Source organism: Musca autumnalis, unplaced genomic scaffold, assembly GCF_047663935.1.
Source record: "Musca autumnalis isolate F117 unplaced genomic scaffold, ASM4766393v1 scaffold_5, whole genome shotgun sequence".
NCBI lineage: Eukaryota > Metazoa > Arthropoda > Insecta > Diptera > Muscidae > Musca > Musca autumnalis.
Window position 1 is genome coordinate 37,878,611 of NW_027412088.1, and position 15,903 is coordinate 37,894,513.

Here is a 15,903-nt window from a genome sequence, read left to right on the forward strand (position 1 = left end):
TGTATAAATCATTCCGCCAGAAATTGGTCGGTATTGGTTTTTATATAGCCCTCATAGAACCGCACTCACGGATTTTCGATATTTCGAAAGTTTTAGCCAGGGGTACAAAATATTATTGTTCCACAAACATCCCAGGCGGGACAGGGGAGACTTCTCTCATATCAATGAGTGCACCCCGATTCACATTAGCTCAATGATATGGGACCTACTGTTTATCGCCAAGTCCGAACGGCGTGTCTAAGACACCACTTGTAGAGAAGTTGTACAAGGCTGAAATACTCAGAAAATGGCGCCAACAACGTGTGCATACCATTGCACCACGGTGGCAAATACTATAAAATGTACAAAACATTCCTTGCAAAAAATCAAACAGCTTACGTGATTATCATCAGTAATGATATTAATCTCCTCCAAGGAATTATTCTTAACGTAGGGAAAGAGCTTACTTACTTACTTAGCTGGCCCATTACAGAACATATGTTCCATAGGCCGAACTAAGAAAATATCTCCAATTCTCTCTATTTGTTGCTTCGCACTCTGAAATACCGCGTCTTTTCATCTCTTCATTCACTTGTTTGCGCCATCTATTCCTTGGCCAATTCAGCGTGCACCGCCAAGCGGTTCGTATTTATACGCCTTTTTAGCGGGTTTAGCTGCATCTCCATACGTTTAACTGTATGTCGTTGTATAGCAGATACAGCTCGTGGCTCATGTCACGAAGAATTTTTCTCTCAAACACACCAAGCACTGCCATGTATGCTTGCGCAAGTACCCAGACTTCGGAGCCATACATCAGCACGGGTAGTATAAGTGTTTTGTAGAGCGTTATTTTTGTTTGACGAGATGTGGCTTTGTTTTTAACTGCTTAATTAAGCCAAAGTAGCATCTGTTGGCCAATACAATTCTTCTTTTTATTTCACAACTGATGTCGTTTGTTGTGTTTACGGAGGTGCCGAGGTAGACGAAGTCTTTTATGGACGTATTGCGCGTCGACACCATCAACTTTGTCTTCTAACCGTTTAACGCCAGACGCACCTTAGCAGATTCTCCTTCGACATTAATAAAGGTATCAGTTACTTCTTTTACTGATCGTCCCATGTGGCTATTGGTGTAGATTGTGCCACTTCTTTGATGTTTGCCTCTCGTATAACCGTTTTCAGCAGGATTTTGAAGAGATCACACGAAAAGTTGTCTCCTTGTCTGAAACCTCTTTTGGTACAAAACTCTTCGGGAGGTTCTTTCCTATTTTAACTGAGGATCGCGTGTCAATTAAAGTCATTTCACAAGAGCTTTGCGGGGAAACCAAATTCAGACATGGCAGACATACCTTTGAACGCAGCCTTCGACAGGCTATTTTATAATCGACAAAAAGATAGTAGGTGTCGATCTGCATCTCTTGGGTCTTCTCCAGGATTGTCGCAGGGTAAATATCTGGTCAATGGTGGACTTGCCAGGTCTAAAGCCGCATTGGCATGGTCCAATTATTTCGTTGACCATGGGCTTTAGTCGTTCGCACAATATTCCTGTCACTATCTTGTAGGCGATAGGGAGAAGACTTATGCCCCTATAGTTGGAGCATAAAGTCTTATATCCTTCCTTATGGACGGGACACAGGATGCTCAGATTCCAATCGTCGGGTACGCGTTCTTCCTGCCAGATGGAGCTAACTAGCTGATGCATACACCATGGTAGGCCATCAGCTCCTGCTGCCTTATTATTCTTCAGCCGGTTTATTGCTGTCTTTACCTCATCTTGGCCGGGTGGTGTACATTCAATACTCCTGGGATTGGATCTGTGGTATCTTCGTCGACTTCGCTACTATTGGATACCAACAGTTTGGAAAAATGCTCTTTCCACATCCTTAGCACACTATATGTTTTAGTTACTAGATTACCTTGCTGGTCTCTACAGGAGGATGTGCCAGTTCCAAAGCAATCTGGTACTGCTTACTACCATGTTTCTTGCAACAGCAAAGTCTATCAGCCTCATATCATTGTCAGATTTTTCACTGTGGAGACTGAATTTTCCGACTGTTGGGCCAAAGATATTTTCCTTTCCAATTTTGGCATTAAAATCGCCTAGAATAATTTTAATGTCATGAGCAGGACAAAGGTCATATCTTTCTTTTAAGCGCTTATATAATATATCTTTGTTTAGGTTAGGTTAGGTTGAAAAGAGGGGCGAGTACTCGCCACATGTCCTGGTGGACATACACATAAGCCATGAAGTAGGCCTGTTGTGCGCTCTAGTCTGAGTTTTTTGAAGAAGGGGACTCTACTATAAATTAATTAAAGAACTCTGTTCCCTTAACAAAATCCCGTAATTGTTTTAGGCCGTCTACAATTACCTGATTAAGATCTGGTATTGTGTCGTTCCCTAAAAACTGGGATCTGATGTTTGCGAAAGCGGGGCATTTGCAGAGAAAATGCTCGAATGTTTCATCATCCTCTCCGCATGCCCTGCATACGCTGTTGTCTGCACAATTAATTTTTTGCAGATGAGCTTTTAAACCCAGGTGACCTGTAAGAACACCTGTAAGTCTACTCATCTTTGGTCCGTTCGTCCTTGTTTTCAGTGGGAGCATGAGCGCAAATAAAGCTGATGTGAAGAATTTTGCTTTTATTCGAATTGTAGCAAGTCTTTTATTTACTGGTGTGAGGCTGGAGACAAGGTGTTTTAACCTCCGACCAACTACAAATCCGCAACCACACTCTTGCTTTATGTCATGACTGCTATAGCTACAGTGCGTCACCTTTAGGTGTTGTTGTGACGCCTTTCCCATTCCATCGTATTTCCCTGTACTTTTCAAGTACATCTGCCAATGCGTAAACTGCACCGTATCTATAAAGAGTGCGAACATTCCAGGTGCAGATTCGCAGATCATGGTCCTTAAAACGTTTGCGGGGGTCGTCAACTTTTGAGGGATTTGTTTTTCTTTTTTTTTTTTGTTTTTTTTTTTCATATTAGGCTGCTTTTTCTAGGGGAGGGTTACGAACCCTGCGCCCAAACCCAAGCTTTTAACGTTCTTATGGGTGAACACGCTGCACATTTTAACTCACTACCTTTAACGGATGTTAAAGGCAGCTACCACAGGTGATACCACGGGGAAGTCAGTGTCCACTTGATATGAAAGAGGGATCTTTCATCTCTACGTCACCCAGAGCTTAGTAGTTACTAATTGTTTATATTTACTTCAATACGGAGGGGGTGGAGGGTATAAAATTTCGGCTCGGCTGAACCTAAAACCTTCTTACTTGTTTGTATTTGTATGTATATCATCAGGTCTTAGTCCCGCAAACCCATTTTGAGACTATTTGTTAGTTGACGATGCAAAATTTGAGAGTAAACAATTTGAATACAAATCCCTTATTGACAGCACCTCTAATTGTAAATTTGGAAACATTTTCCTGATGTGAAACTTTTAAAAAGGTTAAATAAAAGTTCAACGTACACAGTGAACAGTTAATGTGCAATGAGTCAGGTCACACACACGCACATACACATGTATATGTAATTCATGTGTATATGTATGTATTTGTGGCCTCGCAAATTGTTGGTTGATGATTTCCTTTAAATTTTCCACAGATCTGACATAATGAAATTCATTCACATGAAGACAGTGACTGAAAGCTTCCTTCATTTTTTTTCTCTGCCTTTGATAAAGCGCTAAAGTGTTTCAATTTCTTTATATGATTTTCTTGTATTTTCTTCTTATTTTGTGGTTTTCTTTGTTCGAAATTGTTTAGACTGTCAGGCAGGCGGGCTGCAAGGAGGCCAGATCATCATATACATATAAAGCGAAGGCATCATACACTTGGAAGTGAAAATACTCCAAAACACATTCATACATATGAGTGTATGTATGTACATATGTATATGTGAAGTGTTTCCATTCCAGAGTTCTGTGTTTGAATGGAGATGAATGAATTGCTATGATGTTTGTATGCCTCACTGCCTGACTGACAGACTGACTGCTTGGCTGGTTGCTGGCTTGTTTGCTTCTGCTTCCTTGCATGATGTGTCTGATGAGTTAAGGCCAAAGTGCAAAGACTGAAATTGAATTTAATCGCAGCTATCTTAACCTCAAGTCAATGGATTACAATGAATGTGCTGGCAATAAAATTGAATGAACAAAAGATTCGTTCGTATGTACTTTTTGAACTGTTCTTGACTTAGCACATCAGCATTGATATATTTGCATATAAATCATTTGTGTAGAGTTGATGTTTAAGTTCAACTTAAAATAGTTAAATTGAATTTTGTACTTTAAGTTGTTATTTAAACAATTGAAATTAATTCATGTGAAATCCAATAAATTGAAATTTGGATGTTTTGTAACAAAAATGAAATAACCATTAGATGACCAGGGCCAACCATGGGATACCCTACAACGAAGATGGCGTATCAGTTAATGAATAGACAACTCAGGTATATCTTGAAATCCTTTAAACGTACCGTAACCTGTCCAAAGAAGCCTTATAGTCCACAAAAAGTAGTAAGCGTCGATCTTCCTCTCCAAAGTTTGTTCCAGAGCCGTAAGGTATAGATGGTAAATGGCGGATTGACCAGGTCTAAAGCTGCATTGATAGTGTTCTATTATCTCATTAATCTGATGCCATAGTCGTTCATATAGTATAAGCGATAGGGGCAGCATATCATGCTGAAAAATACAGTCTTATCTTCTTTTTTATGGAAACCGAAAATATCCCCAAAATTTTCGGACATGCCTTCCGCCTTGAAAGATGGTTCTAACTAGCTCACGCATACAGCTTATCAACTCGTCGCCTTGGACTCATCAGCTCATGTAGCCTTTTAATTAATTAGCCGACTTATTGCTGTCTCAACCTCACTACGGCTGGGTAGTCCAGACAAAATAGACGCATATAAGGGAGAAAAATTCTCACAAAGCTGAATTTTGTTAAATAGCTAAGGTTTACCATTAGAGGTAACGTCCTAAAAGTCCCCATCGATCCACATGTGTGCAAATTAAGTTATTAAGGGTCAGAGGTCATTTTTTTATTTTTCTCAAAAACGGTAAGGCCTATCAGAAATCGACTAGGGTAAACGTTGAAGGCTTAAAAAATGTCTACATGATTACACTCTGCAGTAATCGGTTCAGTATAACCGGGTCTAACACTATTTTAAATCTGGCATTTGGGATCCTTTTGAAAAAAAACTCAAAAAATCTGAGTGTGTTCTTTGGGATCGTTCAAGTTGGGCTTTCCATTACACTCTAACATGGAATAATTTGACTTAACATGCTCTGATTTTGTTGGATAGGTATAATTTCACTCTTCAAAGAAAAAATTTTGGAGGGTACAGACCTGGTTACTCCGGTTATTTTAGGCTTTTCACCTAAATATGTGCGTATTGCCGTTATAAGTGCATATAAATAGTTTTTAGAACCAGTATATTGCATTGCTTCTAATAGCAAACCCTAGCTCTCCACCAAAATTCAGATTTGTGGGAATTTTTGCTATTTTAATGTCTATTTTGACTGGACTGTGGGAGGTATACATTTGATCGTCATCATCGCTGCTGCTTATTATCAATGATATGGAAAAATCCTCTTTATTACCATCACGGCTTTATTGGCGTCACTGCACTCCTCATCGTACCAAATGTCCTTTGGTGAAGGTTTTTCAAATTAAGCCACTAATGTTGCTCCTCGAAATTATTGAGCATCCAACATCCAATACGAATGCCTTCCAACATGATCAATTTGGTATCGTGTTTAATGATCTTGTGACTTCAAAGTAGGATTGTGCTTGCCGCCTCAGTCAAACAGCCTCATTCCGTTATCGAACAGTTTGGCCGAAGACAGTCTCCTTTCAAATCCGCTGCTTTCTCAAGTCGCCTGTAAAGAATATCTTTACTTTGGTTGTCGTTGTCTTCGGCCCGGACATGGGCGCAAATAAGGCTGATGTTGAAGAATCTAGAGACGAGCACTTTTAACCTTCAGCTAACTACAAATCCATAGTCAAATTCGTGTCTTGTCTCATGGCAGCTATGGTATAATACGCCACCTTGAGGTATTAGTGTTGGTGGTGTGTCAGTGATATCGGCCTTGTGGTTTTATACCATCCACCATAATATGGAGGGATAGTTGTCATTCCGTTTGTAACACACCAAAATATACATCGAATCAGCATAAAATTCTACGTCGATATAACCATGTTCGTCTGTCCGTCCGTCCGCACGTCTTTCTGTTGAAATTTCTATTACTTCTAGGATGTTTGATAGTGAGAATGGGCTATATTTGTCCACGTCTTGATATAGCCCCCATAGAACTGTACCGCTCGATTTTCGGTTGTGGCCTAAATATCCGATATGGCTAAAATTTTATAGTCTTCATTTGGGATTATAAAACTTTCCACCAAAAATTTGTTGTAATAAGCCCACTTCTTCTTATAGCCCCCATAGAACGGTCCCTCCTGGTTGTCGGTATTTTGAAGATTTCAGCGTCTGTATCATACCGAAATGTATAGTATTTGGTATTTAGTCTTTGGCGGGGACATGAAATATTCCAGAAGAGAATTATCAGTATACGTTCTCGTATACCCCCCATATGAGGGTACCTCCCGATTTTCGGCATTTTGAAGGTTATGGCCTCAATATAGCACTGAAAGGGTTGAAGTTTGCTATTTTGTCTTCGTAGGGGTATATGACTTTCCACTAGAAATTTTTCGGCATCTCCCGATTTTCGATATTTTGAAAGTCTGTACCAAATTATTCAAGCGAAATTACTGAAATTTTTTATTTAGTCTTCGATGGGGATATGCAACTTTTCACCTGAAATTTGTCGGTATAGGACCACGTTTTCATACAAACCTCATAGAACGGAACTTCGGCATTTAGTCTTTGCTGGTGGTACAATACTTTTCACCTGAAATTTGTGGGCATAGGTCCACGTATTCATATCTTCTTCTTCATTTCCGCTTAACTCCTTGAGGGGAATAGGGCTTTTACAAGCATCCTCCTGGATGAACTGTCATTTATTATTTCACTCCATGATTTTCCAGTGGAATCTAACTCCTTCGCATGTCTTCTTTTCTAGGAGTTTTTAGGTTTTGCTTTTTTGCTGACGTCATAGTTCATCGTTGTTTTTCCTCAACGTGTGCCCTATCCACTGTCATCCTTTTCATTTTCATTTCATTCATTTCACTTTCTTTTTTTATGATGATTGTTATGGATCGCCATTGCAACTTTGGTGGAGATCCACGATTTCATACATGTAGGCTCCATAGAAGGGTATCTCCCGATTTTCAGTATTTTGAAGGTTGTGGCTTCAATATCAATGTGGTATTTAGTCTTCCCTTAGGGTACCAAACCATCCACCTGTCAAACCAATTTGTCGGTTTAGGTCCATGTATACATATAGACGCCATATAACCGTCCCTCCCGATTCAACCAAATTGGCTAAAATTTTCGTTTCAGTTTATAAAATTTCCATCAAATATTTATAGATATAGGTCTACGTCTTCATATGTAAAAAGTCAGAGAGTGTTGTCGGTTCACCTTTTGTATGACCCCAATATAAGGGGTAGGACCCGATTTAAGCTGTTTTGTTTTATACCCTCAGCACTTATTCTTACGAGGGTATATCAGGAATATTGTCAATTATTTCATATTCCATTTCAGAAAAAAAGGATAATTTTTTTTCGCGCTACATCAACGATTTTTGATATGTAGGTTAAGAAAAAATTGCCAGTACGAATCTGGTCGCGAGCCAATTTTTGGTTGTTGCGGACAAAAGTTATGGCGCTTTTATTTCGCTTTTTAAGAAAGAAAATATTATAAAAACGCTAATTATTTTAATTAGCACCATTGTTACAAAAAAGTTCTCTCGAAGTGACTTCAGCGAGTAGATTGCATAATACCTGCAAAATGTTACACAGAACTCGCGGAATGTACATAAAATTGATAAATTATTGAATATAAGTCAACATTTTTCAAAATTAAGGCCAATTTAGTGGTCATAAAATTACATAAAAATTTGTTGTGGATCTAAACTTCACGGCGAATCAAATGAGACTACAATCGTACAGATTGGTGTAATAGTTTTGATGTTACAGCCAAAATAAGAACATATTTTGGTCAAAAAAGAATTTTTTATTTGACAAAATATTTTTTCACATGCATTATGTAGTAGAAAAAATTGGAAAAATCTATAGGAATATTTCCTTCGTTTTGCTTAAATCTCCCAATAAAATAGACGGATTTTGCTTTATTGACATTCATATTAAAGCTTTCCCATTAGGGAAGGTAATTGGTTTGAGGACGATATATCTCAAAGCTTCTGAAATGGAAACAGAGGTCAAATAACGCATTTTAATTTATATGCATTTTAAAATAGGTGTAAATCGCGTAATTATTAAAATCATTTGGTCCGCATGTGATTTTCATGTACAGCAAAACCATATCTTTTAGTTTATATATATTTTTCCAAATGTACATTGGAGGCTAAGATGTAGCATCGGCTGCATCCTAGCATTAAAAAACCTATAAAATATCTCTAATTTGCGCAAAGTGCATACAATTTTTGTCCGCATCCGATTTCAGTGTTCACCATGAAAATCTATATCGATATATATTTATTTCAAGGCGATCAATCAAGAACCGTGGATGTAGCATCACACACTATTTTTTGAGATAAAATGAATGTAGCTCCCTTGTTAGTGAAGTTTTCAAATCTCTGTTTCCGCTAAAACGTAGATGCTGTACCAGTTGTTTCATTGCAGTGGAAACGAACCGCAGAAAACACGATAAAGAACGCGATATTTCCAAAAACAATTTTAGACGATTTTCTACTTTGGAATTTCTTGTAACTCGCGTTTTAGTAGATCGATTTTCATCGGGAATGTAGGAAGAAATCGAATAACAATTGTTAAAATTAGGCCCGAAGCTGTGAAGACTACATTCACAATATTCTTATCAAATAACTCAGAATCGCAAGTACTACAATCCTATATATGGTTTTTATAAAAACCTGTTTGCGGAATGAAATAAGAAGACAATTTCAAAAAACACTGTAAATCTGGCTTCAAAATGTCAGCATCATTTAATGGTAGAAGCAGACGAAATTTTGAAAAGTAATACATTAGTGAGATGATCCTTATTTAGTTTGCTTCCGCTTTTACTTTGACAAGAAACTCGAGAGAAGTGTGGTTTACTCACAAATAGAGAGATAACAAAAAAGACATGGTGGCTTCAACCCATTTTCACCAATTTTTTAACATAAATATATCCACAGCTTCCTCGCAAATTATCTTTTAAGGCCAATATTTTTTGCCACGCCCAAAAATATTTCATATTATCCAAAAGTATTTAATTTGTATAATATACAATCACGAGTCGCGTGTTCTAAAAGGGTAAACCTTGGCTTCAGCTATGTTAAATTTTCAAAAATATTGGTGATATGGTAAATTTCAAATTTCTTTTGCAATTCAATTGGAAGAAATGTTAAAAAAATTTTTGCGAGCACATCCGCAATTTTTGGAACATAGATTAAGAAAAAAATCGTGGTTTTAAATCTGTTCGCGTTCACAAAATTGGATGCTGCGCTCCAAAGTTATGGACGGTTTTATTCCCTTATAAAGAACAAATTTTTAAAAATTCCATTTTTGCTGTAATAAGAAAATGTATACATATATAAAGCGTTAACAGCATTTAATATCTATCCGTAGATGCCCAAATATTTACTAAATGTATTTCTATTTTCGCGGAAAATCAAGAAATACTGAAAAAATCTTGGAGTAAATTTAATTTATTCTAATTTTGAGTCCAAATAAAACTCGAAAAAAATAAATTAAAAATACGTACAGATTCTAGACAACGCGTAGAAAAATATGAGACCACAATTTTAACTATAGGATTTATAACTGACATATTACAGCAACAACAAAAGACGAAAACTTATTGTTGGAATATTATTTCAAAAATATATTTTTTGTTTAATACGAAAAATAGAAAAACATTTTTGGGAGTTATTCTACTATTTCGCTAAATTTCGGTGCAAGGACTGACGGACTTCGCTGAAACTTCTTCAGGAAAAATGCGATGACAAACCCGAAAGTGTATTTGCTTACTTTGATAAACAATAGGATTATGAAATAGAAAGTAATATTGAAATTACAATCAAAGAAAAAACATAAAAGTTAAAAACGTATAATTCGCGAATTCGTTAAAATCAGTTAAGGCGCATGCGCTTTTCGGATACAGCGAGTGCATCTCTATCAATATGTAGCGATTTTTCCACTATTCATCCAGCGACCAAAGTGTGCCGTTAGCTGCATCTTACTGTTCAAAAAACCTTTATGTGGGTAAAAATTGCGCGATGTACATAAGATTATAAGGCGCATCTGATTTCAGTGACCGCCTATAAAAAATACGTCATTATAACAAATTTTAAGGAAATTCGTCAAGAACCGCGGATGTGCTACCAAATTCTATTTTATACGAAATACGAATATTACTCCAGAATCTCGGTAATTCATGCCACACGGTTTTGGAAAATAATATGGATTCCATTTATGTAAAAATAACCAAAGAAAATCGCGGTTCAATGCGCGGAATCATCAAAATATAATTTTGCTGAATTTCCTACTTTCAAGGTATCTATATCCGCCGTTTTAGTGGATGGATTTGAAAGCGGAAGGGTTCATTAGATCCGGCGCGTAAAAAAACTAAAATCACGCGGGGTTCAAGGGTACCTGAGTCACAGTTGTAAATTTTGAAGCCAAGAAATAGGTTTTTTAAGAAAATTTACGCACCAAAATTTTGACTTTGGACTCCTATTACTAGGGAGCTGTATGAAGCACACTCATGAGATATACATCAAACGACGTGGAATCACGAGATCTACAATCCAATAAATAGTTTGGGTAATTATCTGGTTGCGCCCTCCAATTATAAGAAAAATTCAAAAAACCCAGATTTCAAAACTTCAAAATGTCAGCATCGATTTTAGGGGGATGTAGTATATATATCGAAAAGTCATACACTAGAACCATGTTGCCCAAGGGGTGTTCTTCAATTCTTTCTTTGAGCTCAGGTCTGAATTTTCCGTGGTTTGACCAGAAATCAAGAAAGAACACAAAAAAACTTGTAAACTTCAACACATTTTTACCCATTTTTTAATATTACCACCAACACAGCTTCCACATAAATTATTTGTTATGGTTCATTTTATGCGACCCCGGCTAAAACACTTCAATTAATATAAATATATTCATATTGTATAGAATATATTGACAGTTCGCGACTTATTAAATGGTGAACCTCAACTTCAACGATTGTAAAACATTTTTGAATATTACCATATACACTTTCATACGGGCATAATGTGTCTCATCGAAATATGGTTTTAGACCCCGGGCCTGTTTGGACGAAATCCATTTCAGACAATTTGGAGTTTATTTAGCAATGTCCCTCTGTCTGTTTGGCTGGTGCAAATTTGACATTCGTAATATTTTGCCCAAACCTACAATTTAAGTTCGGTCCACTCCTTCAGGTACCTCCCCCACAAAAGTTCGAAAATTTTGGGAAACATTTTACGGCCCCTAACTCTCGATGACAGTAACCGATTTGGTCCATACTTTGAACATCGTGAAATTTCTAGCAGACATAGATGAGGTTCCAGTATGGATCATATCGAAATTTCGAAAAAGTTCCGTTTATGACCTGGTCTCCGCTTTGATTTTTCCTGTATCAACTTGTATTCTTTCCCCCATTACAACGCCACAAGTTTCATCAGCTGCAAGTCTATAGTTCCTGAGAAAATAGCAAGAAAGGTATATAAATCCCCTATGGCACAAGGAACAGTGGTTTGGGAACACTATAACTCTCGAGCGGATCTGCTGATTCGGTCCCAAATATGGCCATCGTAATATTTTGTCGGAACATAGTATAAGCTCGAAGACGAGCCATATCGTTCCAGTCTTTTACATACTTCACCCATAATTTTTTTTCTACGAGACAAAGAACAGCTTCGAATATGGACTATACTCCTTCGCTTACCTCCCACACAAATATGGGAAAAATTTAGTTTAAGGCTTGCTCCTGAATCGCTTTGATCTTTTTTGTAACAACTTGCATTGACTGCCCCCATTACAACGTTACAAGTTTTTTAAGGGACATGTCCATACTTCCTGCGAAACTAGCCCGAAAGCTGTAAAAAAAAACACTGTGGTACCGAAAGAATCAGCCGATTCGGTTAAAAATTTGGCCTTTTTAATATTTTGTCCAAACTTGGTTTAAGTTCGAATTTGGGCACTATCGGTGAGCATCTCCTAAAATTTACAAAATTTCACTTAAATTGTATGCGCTATATCTATTGAACGGAGCAATCTCCGAACTTTGGATCTCCTAATATGTTGTCCAAATGTAGTTTTACTTCAGAAATGGTCCATATAGGTCTTCTCCTTACGGTACCTCCCCCACACATTTAACATTTTTGTTTAAGTGCAATTTAGGAACTGTTCGAAAATTCTTTGGAACATTATACCTATGCTACTTTTTGTGTGTTGTTAAAGCGATATTATGGTTTTCATGGGCAAGTACATGCTTCCTGGCATAGTGGTCCAAAATACTATGACCAGCTCAAATGGCTGGTGATCACAATATCTACCGAAAGGACTTCTGACTTCCAAAAATAAGGTCAACTTTCAAAATAGACTATGCGGTCCATTCCTTTCAGTACATCCTCCGCGACATTTTTGAGTTTTAAACCAAATATATTTTTTGTCGCCAAGTTTAAAAAAGGACCACAATACACAGATTTTGTGGCTGGTAGTACATTCATCACTGTCAATATATGAAAGTTTCAATTCACAAGGCTGAGGGTATATTTCTGTCTTCAAAGCCGACTGATACCTTTTTACTTGCTTCTTAAGATTGTAGTCACATTTTTATACCCTCAGCATTTATGCTCCTCGAAATAATGGTTTTAGGCCCCAAGTATGTTTGGACGAAATCCATTTGGAGTTGATTTAGCCATGTCCTTCAGTTTGTCTATCAGTTTGTACGTCTGTCTGAAGAGCAAAAATTTGGTTTTCGTAATATTTTGTACAAACTTAGTTTAAGTTCGTATATGGTCCACTACTTCCGTTACCTCCCCCACAAAAGTTCGAAAATGTTCGGAAAATTTGAGTAACCGATTTGGTCCATATTTTGAACATCGTGAAATTTTTCCCAGACTTAGATAAATTTCCAATATGAATAATATGGGTCCACTCCTTTGGGAATTTCCCACACCAAATTTCAGAAAAGTTCAGCTTAGGACCAGCTCTCGAATCGCTTTGATTTTTTTTGTAGCAACTTGTATTTGCTGCCCCCCATACGACGGTACAATTTTCATCAGGGGCAAGTCCATACTTCCTGAGCCTTAAAGTTGCAAAAAACCCTATGTAGTGTTTGGAGTGCAAGATAACTCTCGAACGGATCTGCCGATTCGGTCCAAAGTTTGGCCTTCGTAATATTTTTCCAAACTTAGTTAAAGTTCGAAGGTAAGCCATAACGGTCCATTCCTTCAGATACCTCCTCCAAAAAAGTTCAAAATTTTCGGTTAAATGGTGCGCATGACAACTCTCAAATGCAGTAACCGATTTGGTCCTTACTACTCATATTGTAAAAAATGGTCCTAAAGCTGAAAAAACCCTATGGCACCATGTGTAGCGGCTGCAGCGCACGATAACTCTCGAACGGATCAGCTGAATCGGTCCAAACGAATCCATTTATATATATAATGGACCAAAAGCTCCAAGCTCCTGGCGGCACCAAGTAAACTGGTTAGTAGGTAAGATAACCCTCGAAGGGAGAAACCGATTTTATCCAAACGTTGTATATCGTATTATATAGACGGTAGAAGTATTGTGAATTACTTATTTTCCTAAGATCTGAGGCAGAGGGTATATCTCTGTCGACCAAGCCGACTGATACTTTTCTACTTGTTCTACTCATTTTTTTTATTCTAGCCCCCATTAATCGGTACTGCCCAATTTTATGTATTTCGAGGGTTTTTTAGTTAATTTTTCGAACCGAAATTGCGCAATGTGTTGTATTTTACTTGAACTTAGTTCGTGGTGGAGGGTATAGAAAGTTCAGCCCGGCCGAGCTTAATGCAGTTCTTACTTATTTACTATATAGTAATGATCATTGTAATTTTTAATTACTTCAACTAACAGTAAACACCATGGATTGTTAGTAACCTTCTCCAAGGCAACCAATTCAGAAGTTGTTTACTAAAGCAAACATACAATGCACCCGGCAATGTTTTTTGAAGTTTTCATAGCAATTGCATTTTCTACGCCGCTGAAGCAACACCATGGACATAACAGACCAACAAAACGAATTACAACCCCTAACTGCAGCTGACCTGGAGGATTTCAAAAGAGACCTATTGGCCACCGTTTACAATCACACAAACACTCAACTATTGATTTATCAACGTGGTAAATGTTTAAAAAATTTCAAGAATATGACAAATCGAAAATCTCACAAACCACCAACAGCACTTTTAAATGATGAACCAATGCCATCAGAGGAAATATTGGATGACATAAAGTTGGACAAAGAGTTAGATGCTTTGAGGAATATTTACGAATTGGCCTACAATGAATTAACCCAACAATTAACACCAGATGACGATGATGGCAACTCACAAAATGATTCAATTGGCGAAAATTCTCGTCTAATTCATGCCATTGAATCGCGTCAACAAAAAAGCAACAATGAAGTTGATATAATTTCTAAAGAACTACGTGAAAATAAAGCCATACTGAAACAACTCAAGGAGCAAATGAAGGAAGAAAAATCTACCTTTGACCAGAATTTTGCAAATAAAGCACAACGTTTGGAACAACTTCGTGACCAATTAAACAATATCAAACGTATTAACGATTTAGAATGCCGCCTGGTAGAGAAATGGGAAGCAAATCGTTTATCACAAGCCACAATAATGGGACAAAATGAAGAACGCTCGCTGATGAAACAAATCGTTGATCTGCATCGTCGTTTGGCGGGTGAACAACGACTAATTTGTGAAGTTGAAGCATTCCGCAAGCATGAAGCTGCTCAATTACGCGAACAAATTGCTCATTGGGAACAAAAATTCAAAGATGAAAAAGCAAAGATTTTTGCCAAAAATTTAAGTTTAAGTGAAAGTATTGCGGATATCATCAAATCGCATGAAAAACATTCTGAAATAAAAGCTGAAAGAATAAAATTTGTCAATGAGTATTTAAAGGAAAAAGAAGAAGAACGTCGCCTCTACGTAGAACAAATGTATCGGGTGGAATGTGCTGTACGCATTCAGTCTTGGTGGCGTGGCACTATGGTACGCAATGGTTTGGGTCCGTATCGCAAGAAATCGAAAAAGGGCAAAAAATCTAAAGCTAAAAAATAAATAACTTATCGTATACAAATTTCATATGTATTTTAATAAAATTAAAATATAAGTTATTATAACAAGTGTTTTAAATGGGTATATTTTAATGCTGAAACGAACAAGAAAGAACGCCTAACCACGAACTGTATTGAAGTGAATAAGAAAATTAATTTCCTTTCATTTATAAAAGAATTATTCTCTTCTTCTTATTGCAGGAGTAGTATACCCCAACTGAAACTACCCCCTTCAAAAGAGCCCATATGGGTCAATATTTGAAATTTTTTGAATTGAGTTTTTGAGCGCTTGTAGTCGGTTTCTATAACTCATTTTTCTAGCTACCGACAAAAATCGGTTAAATTAAAATGCTTATAATTTCGGTAATTAACGAAATTTTATTTTTAACAACCAAAATAAAGTCGTCGCAAAGTCCTACCGATAACAACAGTGCACAGTGATCCCACTTGTATGGAAAGGAGTGCAAAAAATAGTTCTAATCGAGTAACCGCCTTGAAATTTAG

At 37.2% G+C, this 15,903-nt stretch overlaps 1 protein-coding gene across 1 annotated transcript; it reads left to right on the forward strand.

The window, feature by feature from the left end:
- The first annotated feature begins 14,314 nt into the window (after positions 1 to 14,314).
- LOC141406566 (dynein regulatory complex protein 9) lies at positions 14,315 to 15,403 on the forward strand. Its single transcript, XM_073992294.1, has one exon. The coding sequence runs from the start codon at positions 14,324 to 14,326 to the stop codon at positions 15,401 to 15,403; it is 1,080 nt and encodes a 359-aa protein (XP_073848395.1). The 5' UTR covers positions 14,315 to 14,323.
- Positions 15,404 to 15,903: the final 500 nt, after the last annotated feature.

Coding starts and splice junctions, on each gene's coding strand:
- LOC141406566 (XM_073992294.1), top strand. CDS start 14,324: ATGGACATAACAGACCAACAAAACGAATTACAACCCCTAACTGCAGCT.